This window comes from Populus euphratica, unplaced genomic scaffold, assembly GCF_000495115.2.
Source record: "Populus euphratica unplaced genomic scaffold, PopEup_1.0 scaffold368.1, whole genome shotgun sequence".
NCBI lineage: Eukaryota > Viridiplantae > Streptophyta > Magnoliopsida > Malpighiales > Salicaceae > Populus > Populus euphratica.
This window is the reverse complement of record NW_011500259.1, coordinates 187829-212817: the sequence shown is the minus strand read 5'-3', so window position 1 is coordinate 212817 and position 24989 is coordinate 187829. Positions and strand designations below refer to the sequence as shown.

Here is a 24989-nt window from a genome sequence, read left to right as displayed (position 1 = left end):
TTACAAAGAATAAAGCATTATCAACTCTTTAGTAACCAGAAAACCTTATGCTTAGAAGGGATACAACATATACACGAAAGCTCAATAAGCTTTCTTGAAACATTTTACAGATACAAACACGTTGTTGTTTGGGAAACCGTAATTGGTCACTCTTGGTGATCTTTTAAAGCTAATTGTTCATATTGGTCAAAACAGCTCTTATAACTTTGTTTGGATTCTCAGAACCCTTAGTAGAAGCAACCACAACTTCCTTTTCTTTTGCCATTACCGAAGTAAAGCATTCTAAGAGTTCTATTGGACTCTTGGCTTTTAGTTTAGAAAGGATCTTACCTTTTTCTTCTTCAAGTCGAAGCTTCATTTGTTTTTTGGCAATGAACTGTTTTGTTCTGTGGATCTTTCCTTCCACTTAATGAAGCTTTTGGTTTAGCTCTTCTGACATGATTCTGAAAATTCCCTGCTAAGACAATCTGCAAGAGTATTAGTTGTTCCTGCTATGTGTTCAACTGTGAAGTCGAAGTATTGCAACTAAAGTTGCCACCTTATAAGCTTGCCTTGTTTATAGCTGTCATAAATGTTTAGATCTAAGAAATGAAAGACATTTTTATTATCAGATCTTGTTATGAAAGGGGTTGCTATGAGGTAAGCTTTAAACCTCTCAATTGTTTTTATAAGCGCAAAAATCTCCTTCTTATTAGAGTGATAGTTTTTCTCTGCTGGTTTGAAAGTACCTGAAGCATAGCCACATACCTATTCTTGGGCATAGGATGTTTTGGCCTATAGCACTCCTCCCTAGTATTGATCTAAGACGTCTTTTTTATGATCAGTGGGTCATCTCTCTATAGATGGTAGGTGTTTGATGTTACGTTTGATTTTATCATTGTAATTGGTGTCTTGTGGGGTCCACGACAATATCGTGTCCTTCTTTAATTTAGCCTGTAAGGTTGTCTTGTCTTGTCTTGGCTATAGTTGAATAGAAAAATGGATATATTTTAATAATCCTAAAAATTTCTGTAAGGTCTTCTTATCTTTGATATGGCAATTAAAGTCTGTGATATGCTCCTCAATGTGCTTTTAGAACTGTAATTGTCCTTTGTCTATGACTAGACATAGGAAGTTAATTGTTTCTTTGAACAATTAGGCTTTCTTTTCATAAAGGATTATTTCAATTTCTTTCACTGGTCAAATGTTGTTGTGACATGTTTGACATGATCTTCTTTTAGTTCTTAGGATTCCTCGTCAAGTCTTGCCAAAATCCACTCTTACAATCGAATGAAGAGAAGATCTTCTTATCTCTTACCATATCTAAAAGATCATCTTTCTTTGGGAAAAGATATCTATCTCCTTTGATCTTGTTGTTCATCATTTTATAATTGATGATCATTTTTTGTTTTCCTTGCTTATATTCAGAATGTTTATTTCCTAGGAATGCTGGACTAAAGTGTAAGAATTTACTAGGACGGATAAAATCAACTTCTAGTAATTCCTTGATTTGTTTTGCAAATTCAAAACAAATTCTTCCCTCTCAGCAGCTGGGGTACACTACATTGGAGGAGCTTTGACAATAGTATTAGGATCCAATAATCAAATAGATGCTATGAGAAATCCTTTTGAGATCCTTAGGTCCAATAGATTTTTACAGTAAATAGCTTTTAATTTTTCTTCAATTTATGTTATGTTCATTAAAAAATTTCAAAAACATAAAAAAATAATTTGAAGCAAAAACTTCAAAATTTAATAAGACTTTAATGCAAATAAGTATCAAATAAGTATCAAATAAGACCTAAATGAATGTTCGGAAGTGTAGAGACTTTTAGTTTTAAATGTTTTTAAAGAGTGTTTTCTTAAAAAAAAAAAAACCACTAAATTACATGTTTTTCAATTATTTTAATATACTCATGTCCATAATAAAAATAAATCTTTTAATAAATTTCTAAACAAAAATTACTTTAAAAAAACACTTTATATAACAATATCACCACAATATCAAATGCACGCTTTTGATCCCCTGACTTCCTGTCAATGTACATAAAGCTGAAATTTCAAGCTGCTTGTTTTTTAGAGTAGTTAAAATTACTTTTTTAAATCTTTTTTATCAGAAGTTATTAATTTTAAACTTCCACAATATACAAAAATACTCAAACAAATAAATTTAATTTTTTTTTAAATCACGGTCAATGTTTGACGCTTTCTAAAAAAAAACCAAAACAAAGAAAACACCCTTATAGTGCTGGCGTTGTGGTGACACTAGGCCCGGTAAGGGTACACATGACACGCACACACCCAAATATATATATGAATGGTGGTATAATTCACATGAAGCCGTCTCCGTTTGTCAACTTTTCAAGCATGAGCAAAAACCATCCTTATCCAATCTTATACAATAAAATAACACTTAAAAGGAAAAATACAAGAAGCCAAACCCATAGATGATGATCGGATAATTCACCGTTTTCCTCTCATCAGTGCAGATCTAACAGCTCTCACTCTGATTTGGCTTGGATGAAACAAACACCTAAATATAGAATACGACATAATAATGACAACAAAAAGAAACCAACCCAGCTAGCTTGATTTATTGACTAATTAATAATTAAAATACCTGATCGTCTTCTGGGCTAGGAATCCAATCGTTTGTTGCAGGGTTACTTTTGAAACAAGAGACTAGTTTACCTCCTGCTGCAGCACTTGACAATTGGATTCCATATCCATTTTTTTCATGTTCTTCTCCTCTCACCACATTTATAAACCCACTTCCTGTCTGCTCAATGGCCAAATAATCAATATAAAATCAAAGATAAGCAAAGTTACATCTGGGATTAACAAAAAAAAAAAATATCACCATATAACTTATACAATTCAATCAAATACAATCAAAGATTGATCTGTACAGTGTGGTGTTGCTTGTCAATGGAATCCAACTCTGTGTAGTATTGAGTCTCCACAAACTCATCTTGCACCATATTGGCTCCCTCAGCAGAAAATAAAACCTGGGCAGGGCAGAACATGTTCTATATATATCTCTCTCCTGTTACTGTCAGAGAAACCAACATATCCAAAAAAAAGTAAAAGTTGAGTGAAGGTAACATACAGGAGATTGAGATTGAAGAGATCGAAGCTTGTCGAGCTCAGGAATATTGTCTTGTTCAATGTTAGAAAGCGAAGGGGTTGGTGTTGTTGAGGTGTCGGATTCACTTCTGCTGGGCTTGCTAGGTCGTTTGGGGACCATAGAATCAAACTGAGCTCTGATTTGATTAGTAATTTGGAGCTGTTGATTTGCATCCAAAACCTCGTCGCTCCGGCTAGGTTTAGTCATCGTCCACTGTCCCACCATGTTTGGTTTCTTTCTTCTGATCCTCTACCTTTCCTCGGAAGAAAAAGATTAAAAACCACCAAAAGGAAATGAAAAACAATGGGCAATGCAAAGAAAACCGCTTTAGATCTTGCTCTGATCCGGGCTCCAAAATGTAAAGATGGCATCTGGTTTCTAACTGGGCTAGACTTTAATGGGTTTGCTCTTTAAGCAGTTGGTTTAGTGGGCTGGTGGTGTCATAGCAAACCTTGTTAAAGAAAAGAAAATGTTATTTAGAAATTTCACTTAAAAAATACGACTTTTATATCACCTAAATTAGTTTTTTTATTAGTTTTTTAAAATGAATTGAATAGTTCGTCTAATTTTCAAAATTAATTAATTATTTTTATGAAATGTATAGAACAATAATTTACCGCTATATATAATAACGGCTAGAACCTTTACTTGTGGTGTGTCTCTACAATATCACGATTTTATAAATATAAAATCTTGAATCAAGTTGTGAAATTTTTAGGAGAAAATAAATTATATGATGGTAATAATTCACAAATATACCTAGGTAAGATGTTTTAGAATGATAATTTCTACTCTTTAACATAACCAAACTTTTATTTTGGAATTCTGAAAACCCATTAGGATTTCTTAATACAATAATATGAAGTTGTAACTTTTTTTTTCTCTCTTTACTCTTTTCCAAAATACCATACTTGTTTTTTGGGTTCATCACGATGTTAAGTACGAAAAGGAAAACTAGTTGATTTGGATAAAAAAAAACCTATTATAATAGGAGTAGCAATTGGTTTACACTCGAACATTCCATCTTTCTTCATAAGCTTAACAATATGTCATTATTATGAAAGAAGTAAACCATCAGTAATGGAAAAAACCTTAATGACAAGAAAATAATAAAGTAATCTTAGGTCATGAAAGACAAATTTAGTACCCAAATGAGTAATAAGATACTGAAGAAAAATAAGATTATCATCAATACATAAAATGTCATTAATATAAACTAATAAAAATATCATAGCCTTATTAGTACTGAGAATGAACAACAAAGTATCAACCTTGAAGCAATAAAATTTTGAAAAAAAACTATGGAACGATTTAATCAATCAAACCATGTATGAAATGTTTATTTTAAACCATAAAAAGAACATTTAAGATTACAAACATAGGAAACCAAAGATTAACAAAGACAAGAGGTTGAGCTATAAATACACCCATATCTAAAAGTCCATAAAGAAAAACATTATAACATCAAGTTGATGAGTCGAACAACCCCAAGTAACACCAATATCAATCACTATTTGAATAATGTAAAGCTTTATCACTAGACTATATATCTTAAAAATCAACAATTTCTTGTTAATTGATAGATAGTTTTTGGCCATTAGACATGCTTTGTAGCACTCAAAGGTCTTATTTACTATGTATTTAATCTTTATACTTATTTACAACCCACCACTTTCATAGTTAGAACATATGATAATAGGGTTTAGGAATCATTAAAAGCCCAAGTTGAAAGTTTAACAATCATAGCAGATTGCCACTTAGGATTTAATTTTCTCTTAGTAAAAGATGATGATTTAGAGATAAAGTTATAGGGAACATTAGTTGGACTAAAGAATTGAAATATTAAAAAGGATGACTCATAAAAAGTAAAATGAATAATAATAAAAATACAATGAAAGTGCATCTTTATACACCACAACCAATATAGATTGAACTATATATAGCATAGAAAGACACATAATGAGGAGAAAAAAATTGTTTTATAATGATTGTATGATTAAAAATATAAAAAACATAACCATCCAAAACCTTTAAGAAAAGTATAGCTAGGACAAAATCAAAATAAGATTTCAAACAAAGACTTAAAATGTAAAATTAGAGTTGACATATGATTAATAAGATATACAACAGTTTCAAAACCAGATGATCAAAAGGTAAATGAAAAAAATGGTTGAGCAAGAAATACAAGTTTTATTTCAATAACATGGTGATGACAATATTCAACAATTCCATTTTGATCATAAGTGTGCTATAAGTGCGAAGGCAAGTAGCATGGTTAAGAATGTTGGAATTAGGAATAAAGGTGTAAAGTTTTTTAAATTCATTGCAAGATTTTGATATGAGTACAAAATTATTTCTTAATAAATTTCTGAAACTAAAGAAAAATATAATAAACTTATTATTTAAAATGCATAGTGTAAAATCAAATGAATTTAGTAAAATGATCCATAAAATAATAAAATAATAGTACCTTTCAACTAAAAAAAATGGAGGAAAGGCCTTAAATATCATTAAAAATTAGATTGAAAGAACAAGTATATATATAGAAATATAAAGAAAGGTCTTAAATATCATTAAAAATTAAATTGAAAGAAGATGATTATATAAGGAAGATAAATGTCATGGCATACGTAAGTGAGGATAACTAAATCAATGATACTAAGGTTTAGGCAACATATTAAAAATAAGAAAGGCATAAGAACTAGGTAGAGAAAAAGAAGAATAAATGATGCAATAGACCATCTTTAATGATGTTAGAAAATACAATCTTGGAATGACCATGGAATTTAAGACATTTATTATTATTAATAAACACATAATGATAGTATTTTGTTTTTCTCAAGGAGTTACCTTAACCATCATCACCAATAAATTATTTGATTTTTTAGTAGTAAATCAAGTGTTAAGATTTGTTGTAGCTGACAAATCCTAAAATACTAAAGGATTATACAAATGGCATATGACTACTAGTAATATTAAAAATAAATATACAAACTTCATAAAATTTAAAAGTGGTAGAGCTGTGAGAGGAATTATAGATCTTATTAATAAACAAATATAAATTCTCAAGTTGACAGATTTAAAAAGGATGATGATATTCGAATTGACCCAATAAGGATTAATAACTCAAAAGCAAATTCTAGAGAAGAAACCATTTCTAAAAGAAAATCTAGTAAGGAGTATGGTTACCAAGCTACTAGTGATTAAGGTTTTACTTAAAAACATGCAATTAATTTCAAAAGACATGTGTAATGATTGCAACGTAATGATGAAAGAAGAGCTAGCATCTTAGGGTATGAATAAAGAAGAAAGTTTATAAGAAGTATTAGAAGAACATCATATGATGATAAGGGAGTTCAAAAATAGAATGCTCATCAATAAGCATTTTATCTTTCTATCTTTTTTGACTTTTCATGACTTGTAACTTTTTTAGTTTATCATTTCCTATCTTTCTTAATTGACTTGGCCTCTTCTTAAGTATAACTGATCTTATTGTTAATGATTAAATTTATCCTTTTTCTTTTTATTTGGTAATAAAAAACTAATGTTTTTATTTAGTTCACATATGATTGTTTGTTTTTTAGTGTAAATAATGCCTCTATATCCTTTTATTTAGGATAAATAAAAAATAATAATATTGATATGTCTTTTATGCTAAAATCGATTGACAAACTAATTGATGCATAATATGGTTAACTTTTTTTAATGTTGGATTAGGTCTACTTTTGTTTTACAATGATAATGTTGAATCTTACACCTTACTAAGAAATTAGGTTTTAGGATAAAAAAAGACTAGTTATTTGGTAAACGTTCAATAACAATAAATACCTATTAATATAATAAAATACATTGTTAATGATCAATCATAAACATAATTATTATAAAACAAAAGTAGGCATACTCTAGCAGTAGAACATGTTAACCACATTATGCAATAGTTGATTTATCAATTGATTTGAGCATAAAAGGCATATCAATATTATTTTTTTCATTTATCCTAAATAAAAGGATATGAGAGCATTGTTTATATAAGAAATAAACAATCTCATTTCAACTAAATAAGAACAATAATTGTTCATTTCCAAATAAAAAAAAAAGATAAAATTTGATCATTAACAATAAAATCAAATAAGCTTAAAAAAAATCCAAGTCAATCAATAAAGATAGAAAGTTATCAACTAAAAACGTTAGAAGTAATGAGTAGTCAATAAAGTTAGAAATCATGATTGATTAGGAGAGTCATAAATCACGATCAATTATGAAAATACCATCAACCATAAAGATAAGATTATGAGTTATCTTTAAGTCCTCTCAGGGTCATTGGAGGCTTACATGGTTATTAACTTTAGAACTCGTGGGATTAGTCGAGATGCGCGCAAATTAACCTGGACATCTATATTAATTAAAAAAAATTACACGTTATCAACTAGAAAACCAAGTCCAATTCATAAGAGGAGCCCTTAATAGATTAAAATGGCACATATTACAAAGTACTTAGGCCTCATATAAATGTTACGAAAAAGATGCTCACAAATAGGAATTCAAAGTGTATTAGAATTCATAATATAAATTTTGTATTTATTATAAATAGTTTGTATACAAATAGGATTACAAATTTACATGAAATTCGAACTTAAACATTGTAACAATATAAAAACGTTATCCAATTCTTGGATGCAATGAAAAACCTCATATACACAATTTATTTCTATAATTTATCTTTTATTTTTGCAATTTATCTTTATCTTTCCTTTATAGTCTTTATAGGTTTTTTTTGTTGATTTTTTATATTTTTGCCTATATTAATTTATTTATATTTTTTTAACTTGTTGAAATTAAGTAAAAACCCAACATTCCGTTTGATTTATGAGACTGCAGTCTATCAAGACTCAAAACTCAATTTCTAATTATAGTTTCTTCTTATTAAAAGAAAAATGTGAAGAACATATAACATATTAATTCAAATTATATGAATGAATCATTTTTTTTAACTATATTTACCCTAATATGACATGTGATATTTTATTTATAAATATTGAATAAGAAAATCTTCAAACTACAAAAAAAATTATAAAGATCATATAGCTTTTGATAAGCTTTCTAATATAACATGTGACACTTAAGTTGAACAAAAAAAATACAAAGAAAAAAAAAAGATAATTTTATCAATATTCTATCATCATATTTATTTATTAGAAAAAAATAATTTATTAATATTTTTATAAAAAAATAAATAATTTAATTAATAATTTTTTCTAGTATTGTCGTAATGACTTTTGACTTTCATTTTTTTCTATTAGTATTGTCGTAATGACTTTTGACTTTCTATAATAGCTTATTTTCACTACTTTTACATGATATATGACACCTAAATCCTATAAGAAAGAAAACTTTAAAAATGTTATTGCTCCCTTCAACCCATAAGTATTTGCCTTAAAACATAAGTTTTTTTTTTAACAAAAAAAAACTATCAATTTATTAATTTGTCTAAGTTTGTTTTTATCTTTTTTACTATACATTTTTATGTTGTAAAATTAAAAGTATTAAAAGGCATAATTGGAAGTTTGGTATTTATAAAATTTAATTTTAAAATTGACCAAATAAAAAGGGACAACTAAAATTTACAAAAAAATCCAATTAAATAATAATGGGATGAAAGGAATAGTTTTTAGGAATAAAAACAAACAAATTAAAAACTTTAATGGGTTTGTAGAATAAGTTTGTCAAGCTATTTTTTTTTTTAATGAAACTTTTACAGAAACTTTAATGGGACTTTTTTTAAGATAAAAGCTAACATTTTTCTTTCTAATTAAAAGGCTTAAGTTGGTTTGTATAAAATAAATATTGGATTTAAATGATGAATTGCCTCGAATGAAAAGGGTGAACTTTAAGTGTGTGTCTAAAAAGATACATGCAGTTTTTTTAAGATATTGAAAATTATTCCTTTGAGGTAGATTTTGCTTTGATTTTCATGTATTAATTTAATTGTTGTGGTTTTTTTTGTTTAATTAACTTCTTTTAGGTAAATCATTGTAACCATCTTAATATCATTTTTAAAAAAATTTATTCTTGAATTTTTTTTTTTTCAATTGTAATCTTTTATAACCAAATTAGTAACCACCTTTAAAAAGCTAAGAAAAGAAAACTTCTGACATAAAAGGATCAAAATGTAAGATAAGAAAAAATCTTATGATTACTCTCAAATTCACATAAAAAGCACTTTTTAACCCATATATTTTTTTTTTCTTTTTCAGTCCTTATAATTTTTAGAATTTCAGTTTTGATTCAAAATCTTATTTTATTTATTCTCAATCCTGGAAGTGAGGGAAGAGAAAGAAAGTCATCAATCTATAATGAAAAATAAAATAAAATCATTGTTTAGCCATATTTTAATGATAAAAAAAATTGATCTTGGTATTAACAGATTTCATTCAACAAGGAAATGACCTGTTAAGATACTTTTTTATTTTTACCTTATCTGAAAAGATAGATCTGAGTTAAAAAGAAATTTTTTTTATTTAATTTGTGTTTTTAGACTATTTTTGGATTTTTTGAGATTCATATTTTTATTTTATTTTTTGATGTTCTATAGATATTTTTAGGTGAAAATAGATTTAAAATAGATTTTCATCCCACACTAATTTTCTTGTAATGATTAAACCTTTATTTTAAAAAAAAAAAGGAGCACTTGACATGTTGCCCATGTCTCAAAAAAAAAAAAGGCCGGTAAGTTTGCCTCCTTTGCAGGCTTATGCATGTGGCACATTAAAAGGCCGGTAAGTTTGCCACCTTTGCAGGCTTATGCATGTGGCACATTTTGTGTCAACAAGCCAAAGATTTAGATGTCTGGCGCTTTTCTTATATTTGATTTTTTATTTAAATATAAATTAATTACTATAGATTAGTTAAGTGTATGTGTGGGATGCCCAAGATATTTAATTTTAATTGGTATTTTTTAAAATAAATTAATTAAAAAAATTAAGTTGATTTTTAATTGAATATCATTTAATTTTCACTTTGTTTATCCATAAAATTGCAATATCATTTTTATATATTAGTAGACGTTGTTTCTGTGCAACTATTTTTAAATTTGTTTTCTTTAATTTATTCAATCATTACACATTCATGCTTTATTATTATTATTATTATCATTTTATTAAATAAAAAATAAAATAAAATTGGTTAAAAAAATAGAAATATTAAATACAACCAGGTCCAAGATCTATATTTCAAGATCATATATTTAGATTTACTTCTATCTCTCAACTTTCTAATTTAATCTTTAATTAAATATCATTTAAATGTTTATATCAGATAATAATATCTTTTTTATATAATATTAGTAAGTATTTTTTTATACAACCTTATATAATATTTTATTAATGTTTGATTAAATAAAAAATTAATTATAAAAAAAAAAGTTATTAAATACAATTGAATTCATTATTATGTTATAAGTTTAAATATTTTAATCTATATCTATATCTTAATTTATCAATTTAGTATTTGGTTATTGTTATATTTTTTTGTATTTATTGAAATAAAAGATTTTTAATTTATTTAATTAAACAGGCATATAATCTTTTTAATTTATAATTAGATTTTTTGGCATGTAATGCATATACGAAGAATTTTTTTTTTTTTTGTATTATAATAGCAAAGGGGTTCAGAATAGCAAATGTGTTCAGCTTCTAACCTTACCATATTCATGCTTTTGTCTAAATTATTCCATCTCAATTAAAATGCCTAAAAAGTTTACTTTTTTTGTAATAGCAAACAAGTTCCGCCTAGTTATGCTAACTACGAAGCCTCCAAAAATGGTAGAATCAATCCTAACATCCACAATTTTGAACGACATCAGACCTTCAACCCAGGACTTGCAAGGAAGAAGAATCCTGTTTTGTAACTTTGACTCGAAAGAGCTGTTCACTTGCAATTTTGCTGACAGAAGAAAATTTCTTAATTGACCTAAGTAGACTGCTAAAACAGATTTCTATCAAGAATCTTCCGTTTCTTTTTTCATGAAACCTAGAAATGGACCTCCGTTTTCCCAGACATGGTCCGAAACAACACAGACCTGACATGATTTTATTACGATGAGTTAAGCATAGTGGCCTGAGATATTATTTCGGCTTTGTATTGCATATGCAGGGAAAGTAGAACCCCAGCCTAGCCCACTCTGCCGAGAGGACAGGCTTTTCACAATTTCTTGAAAATTAATGCCCAATAAATCTCAAGTAAAAAACATCCACAATCAACTACCGTCTAAAACGAGAGAGAGAGAGATTGGCCTTTTGTTTTTCTTCTGAATTCAGACTTCGAATTAGAAATTAATTAAATTCCTCAATATACATATAAAAAAAACTAGCTAAATATAAGACTTCGGTGATTTTCTGAACATAAATTTTACTTGTTCTTCTAATTAGAAATTAGAACATTCACAGCTGCTATGCGCACCATCTGACAGCATCAAAGAATTTCCATGAAACATGCACTTATAGACGAATACTCTGTAGCTACTACTTACATGAAACAAAAAATGTACAGGACTTGATAGAACTCAACAACAAATCACAGGTGATACACAGATGATGATTAGTGCCCGGGGCCTTCCCCGCTAGGTCCAGAGGAAGTCGGCTTATACACCTGCCGGTCAGTTGCGGAAACCCGACCACCACCGTCGTCCTTGACAGGCTCTGAATGAACCGAAGCTTTCATATTGGTCGACAAAGAACCAGGCCCATGATCAGCAGTATCAGTGGCTTCATGGTGATCATTGATTTCGTTCTGTGTTCCTGATCGAAGGGCTCTACAACTGATAAGACATGGGTTTGTAACAAGTAGGATCATGGCCAAGACGAACAGCACTAGACAGAACTGTCCCATTGCTTGGTGTGTTGTAGCTGTTAGGTTATGTTTTTCTAGCTCTAATAATAACTCCGAACTTTGACAACGCTTGAAATATTCTGTTGAAGACCCAAAAAGAATGGAGCTCCTTTTTTTGTCTTTTGGTTGGAGCAAAGAACGGAGCTGAAGGAATTGATTTGGATTTTGGAATCTCTATTAAATAGGATAACCGACATCAAATTATACACACGAGTCATGATCATCTAAGGGATGGTTCGGGTGGCACGGACGGAGAAGGGCTTTTCCTCCGAATGGGGCCTTCATTTGAGAGAACATTTGACTCGGAATTCTCCTGTTCGTTTCAAAAGGCAAATTTCACTTTCACAGTTGTGTTTTTCCATTCCTTTTGTCTTTGGAACTGATTTACCTAATATGGAAACGCAAGTGGTGCTACTGCCTGCTTCGTTTAGGCTACAGGATCTTTTATGGTAAAAGAGTTCTTTTATGGTAAGAAGTGTTTGAAAACGTTGTAATAATTTATTTTTAAAATATATTTTATTAAAAATATATTAAAATAATAATTATTTTAAATAAAAACATAATATAATAATATTAAAAAAACCCAAAATCTCACAAATCCAAACAACTATGTATTCAATTTGGCTTGATGATCAAGTGAACCTAGTGTGAATAGGCAATTTCTTTACAACTCCGAAAGAAGAACCTGAATCTCGATGACATGAATTTTGAACCACTCCTTTCATATCTCACTTGCTATTGCCTATTGAAATACATAATTCTTTAACATTTGTTCGATTGGAATTAATTCTTTTCGTTTTCTAAATAGTGCCCCACAGCCATAACTACACCATACAAGACGGAGGAAAAGCCATCTTACAAAATTAATCTTTTTGTTATTATATTAGTTGACATTTGATTACCCTCTTTTTTTTTTTTTACTCGCAGCCATTATAGCGTTCTTTCCGAAAGGTAGCTAAAGAGAAAGAATTGTTGCTTATAAATTGAATTTAATTAAGAAATTCAATTGGTTTAAAAGCCTGCGTGCTCCAGTTACTCAGCATGGTCTCAATATTTTGAGTATTTAACTTCTCTAGCAGTCGAAGTGCGGAGGAATAGGAGGAGAAAAGGTGTAGAGTGCAAGATGCAACTCAACGAGGATATTAAAATTAAAGAAGGAATAATAAACTAGAGACTTAATGCCGCATAATTTTAATCCGGAGAAAGGTAGGTGAAGTGTTGTCATTGCCGATACCTTTTCCATTTCAGTGGTTGGAGGAGAAAGGTATCATCAATGGTCGTGGGAGGAGGATACTACAAGAATGGAACCAACCACCGCCATTCAAACCCCTCCTTTACAGTTTAACAGTGTTTATGTTCTAAATTGTTGGTGTTTACGTGTCATTTACATCCACCAATCACGAATCATTCCTCTATTCCTTTTTCACAAAGTGCCAAAAGCAACGGTGGACTGAAGACAATATCCGCAAGTCAAGATGATAGAAAACTATTGTGGGTATGAACTTTTATTCTCGAAAAAAGACAGGAATCTCAGTGTCTTGAATGAGAAGGAATTGCACAGGGTGGAGAAGGAAAAATTAAATTAATGGGGAGTTTTCTCCCACATTATATATATATAAAAAAAATTACAAGGGAGGTTTAATTGTTCATATGATTAACATATTTTTTAAATTATTTAATTGACCACTTCATATTATAACTCAATAATTGACATGTGGAGCAAATTCCGAGGCCGTGGTTTTGAGATTGAGGGATGTATATTATTAATTTTAAGATGACAAACAGTTTTTTTTTCTTCATAAAAATAGAAGGGAAGGACAACAACAAAAAGAAAAAAAGAAAAAGAAGAAGAAACTAGCACAATCTTGAAAATAGCCTGCTCATCTGGATCCTTTTGTATTGGCCCTTTGTGTTTTTTACCATTAATTTTTATCTATTAATTTATTTATTTTTATAATTTTACCCTTTGATTTTTATTTTTTACCCATATTTCTAGGTTTTATTGTAACAAGCCCATGCTTATTTTTTTTCTTGACCTTTTAGGTATTTTTATTTTTTTTAATTTAATGTGATGATTAAAATCTTATGAGTATAAAGATCTAGAAACCTACAATCAAATTGATAATTTCTAAGAAAACTAAATTGTAGACCTTTGATTGAGCTTGACATAACAAAACATGTACCAAGCACAAGATTATTGTAACAAGTCTATACTTATTTAATAAATTGAAGTAGTTCAATAAAGAACTAAAAAGTTTAAGCTAAATCTCTCACATGATAATAATTGATGAAATCAAAGTTTGTAAGAAAAAAAAAAAGCAAGCTAAATAACCTTAGATACAAACTTCTTAATTAAGGATGAAAGAATAATAAAATAGTTCTAAATAAAATAAAATAAAAATACTAAACCAACTAGGAAACTAATGAAAATATTATATAGTATCTTATAGACCTTATCACAAAGCCTTTTCAATATTTGTTTTTAATGAAATTTTAACCATATTTAAAACAAGACCTTTGAAATCTTTTAGAAAAATTTTAAAACAATGCAACAATTAAATTGAAAGTTATGTTCATAGTTGAAATTATAATTATTGAAATGAAACTCATGTATTTACTAGTGATTTTCATCTGAGCCTTTTTGAAACTCACCTAGAATGCATCTTCGAGCTTTTTTTATCTTTGATCTTGTAATTAGCCCATTTGAAACTTTTAAGAAATCCTTTGATGTAATTTGAATCACATCATTCCTTTCATTCTTAAAAGAAATTAACTTTAAATTATCATCTACATCAAATAAAAAAGAGGTAAAAAATAATAATTAAAAGTAACACTAACATCATACTCACATGATAAATCTATTTTGTAGACATTATCATTAATTCTTTCAAGAATTTGGAATAGACCATCTCCTCTCAATATCAAATTAGATCTTCTATATTCAAGAAACCTCTTATTTAGTATATGCACCCTAACTCAATCACCTAGTTCAAAAAGAACTCCTTTTCTTGCACTTATTAACATTAAACATATATTGCTCATACTTTTTATGTATTTTTTGTTATACATTCTTACGGAGAGCCTTTACTATTTGTGATTTTCTATTGTTATTAGGACTAACCTTTTTATCAATATGTTAAGGAATCAAATCTAAAATAAAGTCAAAAATAATTTTAAAAGGTGAATAATTAGTAGTAATTCGCACACTCCTATTATATGTGACTTTAACGAAGGGTAGGCAATCTTTTCAATTCTTCAAAAATTTTTGAATGATAGTTCTTAACAATATAGTTAAAATCACATTAACTACTTTAATTCGACTAGCTGTTCGTGGATGATAAGTGGTAGAAAATAACAATTTTGTTCCTAACTTATCCTACAAAACCTTCCGAAAATAGCTAATAAATTTAACATCATAATAAAAAACAATGCTTTTAGAAACCCCATGAAGTCAGACTATATCCCTAAAAAATAAGCTCATTATATTAGTTGCACAATTAATTTTATGATAATATATAAAATGTGATGTGTCATCTTAAAAAACCTATCTATAACCATAAAAATAGAATACCTATTGCTATATACATATATATATATATATATATATATCAATTCAAGGTTGTATAGGTACTAGTAAAAAGGTATACAAATCACGAGATAGAACTTTAATTTTAGCTTATTTATCACAAACACGCACATTCCTTTTTATCCTAGGCCAATAAAAATACTCTTACAAAACATCTAAAATCTTAGAAACTTCAAAGTGTCTCATTAAATTGTTTTCATGAGCTTAACGAACAAACAAATCATTTATATAGCAATTAGATGCATAAAATTTTTTTTTAAGCAAATAGCCATTAAACCTTTAAAATTTTTTTAAGCAAATAGCCATTAAACCTTTAAAATTTATCAAACATTGAATTCCCATATACTTTATATACTTGGCTAAAATGAACATAATAAATCTTTCACATACTTAAATCCTAATAATTTAGCATTTAAAGTTAAAAAAAGAACATATCTTCACGATAGTGCATCAGTCATTATATTTTTTACTTTTTTTTTTGTTAATAGCACAACAAAACATTCGCATGATCTTTTACTAAACATAAATAGAAAATAATAATATAAGAAAATAAATAAAAATATCAAGTTGCAAAACTCCTTATTCAAGGCCTGACATTAACTTTGATAAATGACTCTCAATAAATAATAAATAACTTATGAATATATTCATAAAATAATTTTGATAATTAATATCATGCATAAAATTAATTTAAGAGAAAAGATAGAGAAAATATTTTTTTTTGAAAATAATGCGATGAGGGTGATGTCTAGATTATAATATTTTTTTAATAATATTAGTAAACTCTCTTTTTATACACCCCTTCATTATTATCATTTTTTCTTATAAAATTTAATCAAATTAATTAGGTTTAAATAATTTAAATTATATTTAAAATAGTGTTTCTTTATATATCATTCAATTTGAAATTTCTTTCAAATGACATTCATTTTTTTTTTAATGTTAGGGATATTTTTGCCAAATGTTATATATAAGCCTATTATGTAGAATTTTTTTTATGCTTAGGGACATAGATATTCTATGAAAATAAAGTACAAGTCATACTCTCTTTTTTTTTTAATTGTTGCCACTTTTTTTATTCAATAAACTATACTTTTTTATAAAAATATTTTTTTTGTGAAAACAACAAAAAAATAAGTATATAAATCAAAAAATAAGGTTTTGAAGGGAAAAAAATACATCTTTCCTCTATAATTTTATTTATTATTTTTGTTGTGGATATCATTTTTTACTATCATTGATTGAAAAATAGATTATGAAAAGTTCCAAGTGACAACATACAAACAATATGTTATTCTTTTCTTTCTAATATATATGCATGAAAAATGTCAAAACATGATTTTTTTATTAAAAAATTGCTTTTATTTTTCTTATAAGGTGTTATTTAAAAACAATTATTCTAGTAAAAAAATTCCAACAAAAAGGAGTACATTAATAATATTAATTGTCGTGGGGCGATGTTGAATGACATGTTAAATGCCTCATGAGAGGCGTATGTTAGGAAAGGAAAGAATTTTAGGTATAATCATAAAATTATGATTATAAGATTCAAGAGTTACCACCTAGTATTATAGTTACTAAGAAACCTATGGTCCATAAGAGTTCAGGTAAGGGGCTGATTGTGTAAGGAAAATACGCATCACCCCTAGTGCACCTTACCTAATATGAGTTGCATTATTGTTTGATTGCTTTCATAGGTCAAGTTTCTATTCACTGGTTTTTTCCAAGTTTCAAGGCAAATCTTCATTTATGAGGAAGTCTTTACCTTATCGGACTAAATCCTAACAATTCTAAAATCTAAATTTTAGCATAACATTTATTTTGCACTTTGTATCTTTAACATCTGAGGATGTACTTTACTATGTAATATTACACTCCTAAATATTAAAGTCTAGTCCAAACCCTAATACAGACAAAATGTTTGGTAAAGGGTTTTTGATATTTTAGCAAAATCCTAATAGATAATCATAAATTAGTTATAATATCTATTTTTTGTATTTTTTACATGTAGTAAAAGTAGGAGAGGAGGAGGCTACTTGTGCTAGGAAGTGTTGCCGATGGTCTAGCTAATCATGATTGGAGGTTAACATGAGATTGGTGAAGGAGTTGACAGCTATCATTGGTTGCTAGAGCAAAAGAGAACCACGATTGAGAAGAAGAATAAGAGGTTGGTAGTGGTTGATTTTGTTGTTGAACCATGATGATACTGAAGGAGGAGCTATCGATCATAAAGTTGCTAGGGGTGGAGCTAATCTATTGGTGGTTGTCTTTGGTAGATACAAAAGGTGATGGTAGTGGTGAAGAGAGGAAAATAAGATGTTAGGAATAAAAAAACAGGGGTTGAGGCTGGTTTTTGTTCAACTTTGGCCTTTAATTTTTTTCTCCCTCAGATCATGAAATCTACCTTTATTTATAAGGGTGGAAGAGTTATTGCATAAAAAGAATGGTCAGGTGTCACAGTTGTCATAGTGTTAATTGACCAAAAAGGATCACACTGATATGTAGTCAAATGTTAGACCATTATTTGCATGCAAGTTTTGTCAAATTTAATGAAGAGATAAAGTACTAAATGCTTTTGAAAAAGGTCACTCAAACAACTTTTTCAGGAAAAATGTAAAAAAAGATAAACAGTTACTAGATGTCTCATTATCTAATCTTTTTTTTATTATTCAAAACAATGCCATTTTGGTTTTAATTTATAAATGTGGTCAATGTTCAATTTGGTCTTTCATTTTTTAATTTTTTTCAGTTGCACCTATAATTTATGTTAAACTTTTAATTTTGTACAATTTTGCCCCGTCAAACTTCAATGTCATCCCCGGATTTCAACGCTTTTTTCATCTTGTTTCTTGATCTTAGATTTATGCAATTTGATCCTTAATTAACCATTAAACTTTTAAATTTTTTTAATTTCACCCCTGATTTCAATCAATCGAGTCCTTATAGTTTAGTATTTTTTACAAAATGATTATTGGTTGTGAATTTGTTCAATTTAACTCTTAATTAACCCTAAAACTTTGATTTTTTTGAAATTATATCCTTAATTTGAATCAATTGACTTGATAAAAATTAAATTTAATCTCTTATATTTTCAATTTTCTTAATCATTCAATTGATCTATTTTATTAAACACCCTATCAACTTTGTAGTTCACAATTAAAAAAAAATTATGCTAAAAAATATATTAAAAATATTCATATTTTTTTATGTTAGAGAAAACTTTCAGTCCATCTCGGAAAATGAGCACCCTAACTAATATTATATAAACTTTAATGTTTATATAATATAAATTTAATATTAAATTATAAGTTACAATATAGTTTATTTTTGCTGCCTATTATTGTTTTCAATTTATCATTTTTCTTTGTTTTTATGGATAAAAGTTGAAACCACCTCTAATATCTTTGATAGATAAAAAAAATACATTTAAGAGAAATTTTGAACAATTTTTTTTCCGTAAATCAAACTCGAATAACTAACATGATTAAGAGAAATTTTGAACAATTTTTTTCCCGTAAATCAAACTCGAATAACTAACATGTGCCATCTGGATGAAATCCTTTTCCAAAGCATAGGGATAGGGACCCTGCTAATGGTGTCTTTGAACCATTTAACTATCGAGAAAAAAATATTCCTATTCTATTAGTTGATAGCATTTTGATAATTAATTTTTTCTATTATCATCAATTCTAAAGGAAAAAAACACATTAACAATTACTAATATTTTCTATTATCATCAATTCTAAAGATTAATTTTTATTAGCCTCTCACTAGTTATGATAATTAATTAATTAATTATTATTATTAATATCTTGGAAAAAAAAGTAATAAAATATGATATCTTAGACGAGCATTACTTTAATATTAATATAACATAAACAAGGAAATATAAAAAACATTAATGTTTTCTTGAAATTTAAAATAAAGAACGAAGGTATAATTAAAAAAAAAAAAAGGACACCCAGTGAAAGAAACTACATTTTAAATATGGAACTGAAACCACATAATTATTAAAAGAATAAGGACATCCTATTATAACTTTTCAGTGAACTCCCTAATAAATTGATCTATATTTGCATCAGAAGAGCCACCATCTGCAACTGCTTTCTTCGCAGCCTCCTTCAACTCCAAAGCCCTTCTCTGTATCTTAGCTGCTTCCGGTCCATTAGTGACCTCCATAATGCACCTTTCTATCTCTTCTGAGCTTGCAACTCCGTTCTCAACTTCCAACCTGACGCCCACATTAAACATGCTAGTTACAAGTTTTGCAACTGTTGGTTGATCTGTCCAGTCAGGGTAAGCAATTACAGGAACCCCTGCCACCATTGTCTCTAGCGTTGAGTTCCACCCACAATGAGTGATAAAGCAAGCCACAGCTTGGTGCATGAGCACCTTCTCTTGAGGGCACCATGCCACTACTAAACCTCTTCCCTCGGTCTCCTTTTGAAAATCATATGACAATTCACCACCTGTGTTTTCTAAGCATTTTTGAGGAGGTTTAATCACCCACAGAAATGGTCGATTGCTGTTCTTCAATGCCATGGCTATGTTGTCAATTTGTTTTTGCGAAAATGACGCTACACTACCAAAAGAAATGTAAACAACTGAAGAAGGTGGTTTTTTGTCCAACCAATCAATGCAAGAATCTTCAGGAATCCACATATCAACACTGCCATTAATGCTCTCTTCTTGTCCTAATAGAGATGATGAAACCAAGGGACCGATTGGACAAATTGGATGGAGTGAAGCCATGGACTTAATAACTTCCTCCTCAAGTTCGTCAAAAGAATTTGCCAGAACCCATTTTATCTCATCCAAGTTTTGAATGAAACTAGAAACTAGTTTTTGGATTGGGTGAGAACATGAAGGGAGGATAAAAGAGGGAAGGTCCTTTACCTGTAATTTTGGCATCCCAGGCAATTCTATATACTCATGTGGGTCTATCAGAGGTGGAAATGAGTTAGGATTCTTAAAGTAATGGCAGTAAATAGAGTAGACAGTGCAGGCTTGGATCCAAAGTACTGCGCAAGGAATGCCACATTTGGTAGCAATTTTTGGCACCCATGGCATAAACGGGTTGCTAATAATGCAAGAAAATTTCTTGCCATCGTTTGTGAAATCTTGTATTAGATTGGAGAGATTTTTGTATCCTATTGTCTCCAGGGATTCAATATAGCAGTCGAAATATTTCAAGCGATCAAATTCCAGGTCAAGGCCATCAGAGAAGAACTCCAGACTGATTTGTGGGGTTCTGACCGTGGTGTTTTCGGCGGTGGCAAAGGAGGTAGGGGTGTTGGGTTTTTGCGTAGCGAGGTAACGAGTACCCTCAGTAGTGGCTATAGTAACATGAACACCCTTTGATACAAGGCGTTTCGCAAGCTTGAGCATGGGGTTTATATGACCTTGCCATGCCATTGTAACCACTAGAACATGCACTTGATCTTCAACACCCATTGTCTTTCTGGCCTGTGGGAGAAACAAACTTAAATCTCAAACCTTCAAAGAAGATTTTCATATTCTGAATCATTAACTTCTAATTCACTTTTATACCAGTATCTGGAGAAACTTTAATGACAGCAATCTTGCAGACAAAGATGGAAAAATAATACCTTATCACCACACCATAAGTTTTTCCATGGAGACGGAGAATATGACCTTATCACTGTATCTTTTTATGCTCTATAAATGGTAGTAAAATAGGATATTACTTCTTCTATTATGGATATTATATATGGAAAGACAAAATTGAGATATACATTAGAAATATATGGCATTATGTCAATTGATTTCTATTAATTAATTTGTTACCATCGATGTCTGGTTTTATCCTTCTGTTACACAAATATGGAAAAATATGACCTTATCACTACATCTTTTATGCTCTTTAGATGGCAGTAACATAGGATATTACTTCTTCTACTAGAAATATTATATATGATTTTTTCTCGTAAGAAGAAATGTTTCAAAGAAAAAGCTAAAACCATTGTTTTACTGTTAAAACCAAGTTCACATAGTCAAAATCAGTTTATCAAGAAATTTATTGTTTTACTATCAAAATCAAGTTTAATTCCGTCATAATTGCTCAAAACCATCATTTTACAATCAAAACCAAATTTGCCATGTCAAAACTGATGAAAGTAATTTACCCGAGTTAAATCTATTATTTCAGAATACTTTTTAGAGTAAAAAATAATTTTTGATGGTCAAAAAAATATTTTACACTGATTTTACATATATATATGTATAATTTTGAATAAATAATGACGAACCACGTGAATTAAGCAATGTGAGTCCCATTTCATCAGTCTACATTGGGGAAGGAAGTTCGGAAAGTTTGAAGAGTTTGCCAAATCTTCAAAAAAAAAAAAAACAATTTGGTCGTTCATCCTAGAATACCCAATGAATCTTAACCATTGATTTAGAAACTCAAAATGAGTTCACCCATATCCAATCAACCCCAGATAAAGTATAGTTGTGGATTCAATTTTTGGAATCATTTAGATTTGGACCACAGAAAGAATCGTCTCCTCTCCCGGACCAAAACCCAAGGTGTTAACATTGTCGGCGTCGCCGTTAGCAGTAGCAGAAATCAAAAGAACCCAAATCGGCCAAACCAAACTCTCGTTGTCGATCTCCCTCCCTGGTTGGCTATGAAATACAGTGCCACCATTAGTGGATGAATGAAATTGAGAGCTTGTTAGTGGACCGTTTAACGTGTCGACATCTCATCAGAATTGATACCAAGCCACCAACAACGATGGCACATGATATGAATGCACCGAGGGGATAATGCAGTGGTAGAATTGTAATTTCACCATCTAACCAGGAAAAAACAACAATTTCACCTGAAATAGGGCATTCCAATAGTTTATCAAAGCTGAATTTTATTTTATTTTATTTGTGATTAAAAATAATTATATATGCATGTGTTTTTTTGGATATTTAATAGAATAAAGTATTCATGGTATGCAAAACCTATAAGATTCGAGATCCGAGATCATTAGATGATTTTAAAAAGAGAAAAGGATTGTATCATTGTTTCATGGAGGAACTCAAAGAATAAGGTTGTGAATTCATTTACCAGGATTATTCAAAATGAATATTGATCCTAGTGTTGATCAAATTTCTCATAACCTATTTTTAAGTTATTCCTTAAAATTTACCTTTTTCTTATAAAAAAATTAAAGAAAAACAAAGGCTTTAATAATAAGAACACCATCAATTTAGTAAAAGTTGGTTGAGAAAGGTTCCAGATATACATAGAAGAATCAAGTTAGAGTTTCAAAAAAAATATAGAGCCTAATCACACCCTATTGTATCCAAGACTTGAAAGACAATGCAGATTCAATGTCAAATTAAATAATTTTTGAATGGATCTGCATGAAAATTAAGTCCAAAGACATAATTAGATTTTAAAAAGGCCAATTTGATTTAATCATATGCCAAACTAAAGACATAATTAGATTTTAAAAAGACCAATTTGATTTAATCGTAGGCCAAATTAAAATTTTAATTATATTTAAGAATTAATTTATGTCCCATTAAAAGATTCAATTAGGTGTAAGAACTTAATTATACTTTAAATATGTCAAATTAATTTTATTAGAGACTTAATTAGTGAAAAATTAAGTTTGGGAGCCCAATTTAGGTTTAATTGAGAAGATTGGAATTCTAAAGGAAAAAACTTAATTTTTACAAAGTTAATTAATTAAAACCAGGGGTAAAATTGTAAAAAAAATCAAAGGTTTGGGTCAATTAAAGATTAAATTGAAGAAATTTAAAAATTTAATAGTCAATTAAGGGTCAATTTGCAAAATCCAAAACCAATGACCTTTTTGAAAAATGCGCTAAAATTTGGGGCTGATATTGAAATTCAGTAGGGGCAAAATTGCATTAAATTAAAACTTTAGGGTTAATTAGAGGTGTAATTAAAAGAAAGCAAAAGCCAAGGGACTAAATTGAACCATGATCAAATCCCTAAATTAAAATCCTATAAACTAAAACGGCATTGTTTCATTTAAATTAAACAACATGTTTCGACCAAAATGATACTGTTTTAACCAAATAGTACCATAAAAAAATCAGATAACACCTTATCTGGTTACTGTTAATCTTCTTCTTTTTCTTTTTTTGCATGAAAACATGGCTAAAATGACTACTTTTCAAGGACATTTAATGCATCTTCTCCCCACTAAAAAAGGTAAACCATACATCATTATAATGGTCTGACATTTTACCACACCTAGAGCAGGTCTTGCCAACTAACTACCTCTATAGTATTTGCGGTGCCGTCCAAAATGGCCAACTCGACCACCTCTTAATGGCCAATTTTCATCGTCCATGATTACACCATTAAGCGAATGGTTAAGATCTTTTTCAGTTCAATCAAAGGCCAATATATGTCCCTTATAAAGATAAAATATCCATCTTTCACCTCCCAAACAAATAGGGGTGCATTCTAGGCATTGAAAAACAAGAAATAAAAGTCTAAAGTTAGCAAAAAAAAATCAACCCCTCCCCAGTTATTTTATCTACCGTTATCATTCTTTGTTTTTTCCTTTATTGTCATGACATTGATTTCTTTAACCACTATGTAATAGTCCAACCCAACATGTTGTATATTGTCCGCTTTAGCTCAACCCAACCCGGCTTCCACGCCTCATTCAACCCAACATGTTTTATATTATCCGCTTTAGCTCAACCCAACCCGACTTCCACACCTCACGGTTTTGTTTCTAGCAGCACACAGACTCCAAAACGCGTACAACATGTTAGCAACTAGCATTACTAATAAGGTTTTAACTCTGGACATTCGCTTCTAATATGCGATATGACACACCACCACCTCATATATATTATGACCAACAGTGGCCAAACATCCTCCACCAACTCGTCTTCTCTCCGGCGACTGGAAACTTCAACATCAACTTTTTCTTTCAATAGGAACCTCTACAACTTAATTCTTCTGTCAATGCCTCCATGAGGCACTATGTGTTTTTTTTTCTCCAACCAAGCAAGCTTTTTTTTTTCCTTCTTCTTATTCCTGTTATCCCCCCTCTATAGCCATTTCATATATTCCTTCTTCTTATTCCCTTTTTTTCCTTCTTCTTATTCCCCTTATCCCCCCTCTATAGCCATTTCATATATAAAAAAAATCAAAGGTTTGGGTCAATTAAAGATTAAATTGAAGAAATTTAAAAATTTAATAGTCAATTAAGGGTCAATTTGCAAAATCCAAAACCAATGACCTTTTTGAAAAATACGCTAAAATTTAGGGCTGATATTGAAATTCAGTAGGGGCAAAATTGCATTAAATTAAAACTTTAGGGTTAATTAGAGGTGTAATTAAAAGAAAGCAAAAGCCAAGGGACTAAATTGAACCATGATCAAATCCCTAAATTAAAACCCTAT

At 29.3% G+C, this 24989-nt stretch overlaps 2 protein-coding genes across 3 annotated transcripts; both read right to left on the bottom strand.

Moving 5' to 3' along the window:
- Nucleotides 1–2297: 2297 nt before the first annotated feature.
- Nucleotides 2298–3429, bottom strand: MEE59 (maternal effect embryo arrest 59). 2 transcript variants are annotated; one of them, XM_011008690.1, is made up of 4 exons: nt 3089–3429; nt 2889–3008; nt 2600–2758; nt 2298–2512 (listed from the first exon to the last, which is right to left on the bottom strand). In XM_011008690.1, the coding sequence occupies exons 1-4, from the start codon at nt 3329–3331 to the stop codon at nt 2471–2473; spliced, it is 564 nt and encodes a 187-aa protein (XP_011006992.1). In that variant the 5' UTR covers nt 3332–3429; the 3' UTR covers nt 2298–2470. The 2 variants fall into 2 exon arrangements, with proteins under 2 accessions (XP_011006992.1, XP_011006993.1); XM_011008691.1 differs by having other exon boundaries at nt 2889–2987; nt 3089–3427.
- A 16181-nt stretch (nt 3430–19610) lies between these two features.
- LOC105112830 (UDP-glycosyltransferase 84B2-like) lies at nt 19611–21032 on the bottom strand. Its single transcript, XM_011008692.1, has one exon. It carries the CDS (start codon nt 21030–21032, stop codon nt 19611–19613), a length of 1422 nt encoding a protein of 473 aa, XP_011006994.1.
- Between the last annotated feature and the right edge of the window lie 3957 nt (nt 21033–24989).